This window comes from Sprattus sprattus (assembly GCF_963457725.1).
Source record: "Sprattus sprattus genome assembly, chromosome: 2".
NCBI classification, from domain to species: Eukaryota; Metazoa; Chordata; class Actinopteri; order Clupeiformes; family Clupeidae; genus Sprattus; species Sprattus sprattus.
Window position 1 is genome coordinate 33,090,512 of NC_137921.1, and position 5,271 is coordinate 33,095,782.

Here is a 5,271-nt window from a genome sequence, read left to right on the forward strand (position 1 = left end):
TTCTGCCTCAAGTGAGGTCCAACCTACACAAAGTTGTCCAAACCTATCGTCTTCTCAGAATTCTGTAAGAATGGGAGAAACAAAAGAGAAATATTTTAGATTAATTGACTCTGTAACAGACACTTATCATTATCCTTCATGTTTGATGACAGACTTATTTCCCTTATGTTTTAACTGAAGGCTAGTACTGATGTAGAGGCAGGGGTTTCACACACCATAGTTCCAAAACAGTATTAGGAGGGAAATTTGAGGGCTCCCATCTAAATAGTGTGGGGACTTAGACACGTGTACTTTATGCATCACACCACACACACCACTGCCAAAACAATCTGCACTATGATCTCATTGTGTGCACTGCTAAGAGCCTATTACCACAAGCGAGACTGTGTAATCTGGTTCCATTTTTATATCTTTGGAGTGTTCATTGGGGACCGCCTGGTATGCCGCCCCCTCCCCTTTTGACTGACTGGCAGACAGTTCTAGAACGTCCACCAGGGGAAGCAGTAGAGCTCTATCTCTAGCTCACGACTACGAAAATGACACCTGCTGCAGTCTTGCGCAGTCTTACATAGGTTCATTGGTTGGGATAGGGGTTTGCGTTTAAACCATATAAACCATATAAACCTCTGTTTTGTTTGATTCCAGTCTCCCAACTGAACTTACAATTTGGTAAATGCTGCATATGGTTTGGGAGGTGGGTTGGCAAATGGGTTATATTATGGCTTTTGCAGAATATCTTAAATGTAACATTTGATCAGAAATGTAATTTCACATAATTGAAATAACCAACTCAGGGCGGGGTTTGTTGAAATTTTGGTCAATATCATTCCTCCCACAGAACAGTGTGGTCTTTTTCAGAATTCAATTATAAACAGTCTTTATTTTATTCTAGTCACACATTTACAAATACCCAAATGTTGAGTTTTTCTGTCCGACAAAAAAAAAATGGCTTACCAATAGATTCCCATTTCTTGCTTCTAACAGCCCATGCCACTCACGGTTCCTATTCTGTCCATCTTGTGTCCAAAGCAACCGCTTTTTGATGTGGATCCTCCTTTCTTGTTTCCTTGTTTGTGCTTTCGTACGCCGGGCTGATCGCTCATCATGCGCGCCCACATGCCTTTAGCGCGGGTGTCCAGACGGAGGTCCCGCAGTAGACGGACTCTGGTGCGTATGTTCTCCAATCTGCGCTCCCTCTCGCCAGACTCAAGATACTCCGACAGCTCTTCTCCCAGCAAGGATCGAAGAGACTGTTAAAAAAAGATTTTTTTGTATTTATTTAAGACAGCTTTACTACCCAGTCGAACCTATAAAGCATATTGTTTTCTGTTGAGAGTTGTTTGCATTGACTGGATCCCTCGCGTTTTGTCCTCTATTCTTGTCATGTGCCAGGTACGGTCACTACAAAACCATTCACCTTATTCTGCTATATTAACAGTACTGTTAGTGTGAAATGTAGACAGGAGAGATCCTTTACAAATGTGATATGTTGGGATATGTTGATATATAAAAAAAAAAATTGACTGCGAAACAGGTGTAATATAATCTGCTTTGGGAATGGACAGGTGCTGCCTGAACCGACTAGGAATATTCAGTCACAATAGTGACTGGCTAACTCAAGATAATCTAAAGTAAAAGTAAAAAATGAAGGCAATATTACAACACATCTGTTGAACAACGAGGTATACTAGCCTATGGTTAAACAACCATGTCATGACGATTGTACTGTAACTATTGAGTTTAGAGGCCACCGAGGATCGAACCAACCAAGTGGTTAGCGGAGGGCATACATATCTACCAATTCAATGAAAAGTCAGATTAAATGACATGCTCTTGCTGTCGATACTTCTGGTCAAAATGTTTGTATATACAGTGATCCCGTTTTCAGTAAACTCTCGCTCTATACCTGTTTGGGCACTGCGCCCTTGCGTATGCCCCCGCTCACCTCCGCAAATAGTGCACGTTAAAAAAAAACTTTAGACTTTTCAGCCTTCAAGCAGGTCCATATTTGTGAAGTATTTATTCTACACATGTTAATAGCCAGAGGCAACTCTTTTTTTTCTTTTAAAGAACGTTTAAACCCTGATATTCAGTTGTTACCAATGACGCGCAAATTCCGTCTACATGTAAACCTTCCCGCACACTTTTTCCAACAGCAGAGTTTTGGCACAATGTAGGCATACTATGTGTTCCACGCAGAAAATGACTGTGGATAAGCCTAATTAGATCATATAGATACATAATGATAGAGACTTCTCAAATATACGCGGAAACACTTTCAAACGTAAGCGTGTCTGTCGCCCAGGCAGAGCCGGTAGCATATCGAGCGCAAATCTTGTACTTATGACAGAGCATCAGTGGAGCAGCTCTGATAGGCTTTTCATTGAACGCTCAAAGGATATCCTGGGGAAGAACTATGGCGCATGAAGATAATGTAAGTTCTCACCTTCTGTTGTGCCGGTGTTAAAGGTTTGGCCTCTATGCTGACAGAAAGCAGAGTCATCAATAGTCCACAAGCAAAAAGATGCGAGACGTTCATTCTGATAGTTTGTAGGCTACTGGTTCCGTTGTAAATAAGGTGCGCAACCAACAGGATCTTGGCTTCCTCTGTCTATGCTTTTACTCCCGAGTATCTCAAGTGCTTCTCTGACTCTTAACGATAGAGCTCAGTTTTTATAGTCGCGTCCTGTGATGTCACACCAGCCTCCTCCCTTCCGAAGCTGCCAGTTTTTTTTTCCAAAGTACCTGCGTAAATGGGTCGCGTCATTCTATATGATTTCTAATTATTGAAATCAATTACATCAACCGTTATGTCTGTATTCCATTTGTAATTAGGATAAGAGCAGAGCTGTCTTTTGCTTTTAATGTGCACAAGCTGCTACCTTGCTTCAGAAATGGTGTAAGTTTTAAATGTAATGAAAGCATCACATGTAGCCTACTTTTATATCGGAGAAGATAGTATTTTAGCTCAGAAACATTTTCCCTTTTAATCCTTCTCATTGACATCACACAATTAGTATATGCAACAGCCATCGCAGTTGTTCATTATGGAGAGATTAATTAAATTAATATTTTCCTTTATCACAGCAGTCAATTTGTATTATATATTGCCTTTGCAAGCCCTTGTTGTCAAAACAGACGAATTAACCAACCGTATTCTTTATCTCAAGTAATTAGCCAGTTTGGATAAGTTGGGAACATAAATTGTAGAGAGGGTACAGTGGTAGACACGGCATGTTGCCTTGTGTTAATGCATTGATGGTGTTTCTTCATTTATGTTTTGTCATCGACATTTTAATACATTCAACCATTTCTTGGGAGCAAGTAGACATTTAGGCTACTCAGCTTGATTGGGAAGCAAGTCTCACTCTCACTTCCATGACAGACGTGCAGATGAAAATGTCCGAGTTCCTTTGTAAACGCCTTGTTGCTGACACTTAGCAATTAGTGTAGCATGACCTCTTTGTTTATCAGTGATTAATATACAGGTTAGTCACTCGGCAACTTTGTTTGTATTGAATTCAGACTGAGAAAAACCAAAAACATAAAAAACATGATTATTTTAGCCTTCACAAAGCAATGATTCCTTGAAGACAAACCCTTCAAGTCTGAAAACCTAACAACCTTTAATGAAGCCAAAACATTGCCTGCCACTTCAGCGCTGATCGCAGACGACACCTGCGTGTTTCTGGGCCATTGCACAGAATCAAATGCTCGTCGCTCCTTTCTTACCAGATAATTACCATTTCCCGCCACATGCTATGCTAAAGTACATATCATAAGTCTGGATTGCATTACAGCGCCAATAGTTCCCATTGGTGAGACTCTGTCCCCAAAAGTAAATGCAAACGCCCCCGTGTAAGAAGCACCTTCTGTTTTGAGACACAGAGTGGCAGTGTAAGCTATGTTGAAACGCTAAGGACCATTTCAACTTCAATAGGTAACCCAGTAGTCAACATTTAAAATGACTCTCCCTTGTTTGATAAGTTTGAACTGCAATTAAATATCATCACAATTGATTACATCGGTTTACTGACACAATTGCTCTGTTTCTATGCAGTATCTTGTGCTTTGCACCTTGTACATTAGTGATCAAAGTGGCTGATTATCCACATCAAATAATCAGCCTTAATCTGTCACATCAATGGGCTGTGATGTTCATAGGCACTTTTGGCTAATTCCTCTAAGGGAATTTTACAAGCCTGACCTGAACACTGGCCTACTCTGGCTGTGAAATTTAGCACTGATGGAGTACATCTGACATACCCCCTACACTGTAAGGGGAAAAGCTGCTGCCAATTACAAAAAAGTGACCCAAACAATATGTGCCCGTTTGGATGGAAACCAATCCATGTGATTCATACTGGTGTGATATGTGGATGTTGATGGTTTCCGACAATGCTCCGAGCCCCCCGCGAAAGCAGGCACAGAGTGGTGACAGAGATGGAAGGTGCCCCTTGGCTATGAGCTTCGATGCCAGAATACCCATCAAGCTGCCAGATAATATCTTAAAGAGGGTGGAAAACTGGGGGAGCATTCGCAACATGGCTATGGTCAGAGTAAATCTGCATGTGTGGTGTGTTCCATGGACTGCACTGTCTGCACTCTTCTCCTGAGGACACGCTTGGGCTAATGTGGTTGGTGTTGTCCAACACAACAGAACACACATATGGCATGTGGTGTTCATCAGAGAACACGGGTGCTTATTCTCAATGAATCAGCAAAAGTACTGTAGTTTGTAGTAGTAATAGAATCAGTAGTAGTAGCAGTATTAGTATTAATGGTAGTATTTGTAATAGTAGTAGTAATAGTTGTTGTAATAGTAGTAATAGTAGTTGTAGTAGTATGATGAAATGTTGGGTTTAATGTGGCCTTAGCCATGCACTGGCCGATCCAATTGACAGATGGTGGGGGTTTGTTTGATTGCAAAGGAGATGGTGGCCAACGGATAGAAAAAAAGGTCATTAAATTGGGGATGGAAAAGGTGGGAAATAAAAAAGAAGGCCAAAAGAAGATAAAAAGGTCAATGATATAATGTACTGGACTGGGGTAAGTCCGAGGGGGATAAACCTAGGGTTTAGGTTAGGGTTGGGATGGGGGGTTAGGTTTAGGTTATGGGGCCTGGACTGGGATCCAAGATAAGTGCTAAAGTTGAGATAAGTGCTTTTATAAAGTAAGTGCTCGGGAACAAATTTAGAAAATTGGAAAAAGCCAAGCGAAATATACAAGAATACAACAAAGAAAGTGCATAGGGTGGAACCAGTCCAGAGC

General features: G+C 41.1%; 1 protein-coding gene across 1 annotated transcript; it reads right to left on the reverse strand.

Annotated features, from left to right (window-relative positions):
• Window positions 1-977: 977 nt before the first annotated feature.
• Window positions 978-2,539, reverse strand: nppc (natriuretic peptide C; the record flags this gene model as incomplete). Its single annotated transcript, XM_080832567.1, has 2 exons — window positions 978-1,250; window positions 2,447-2,539. 2 exons carry the CDS (start codon window positions 2,537-2,539, stop codon window positions 978-980), a joined length of 366 nt encoding a protein of 121 aa, XP_080688693.1.
• Between the last annotated feature and the right edge of the window lie 2,732 nt (window positions 2,540-5,271).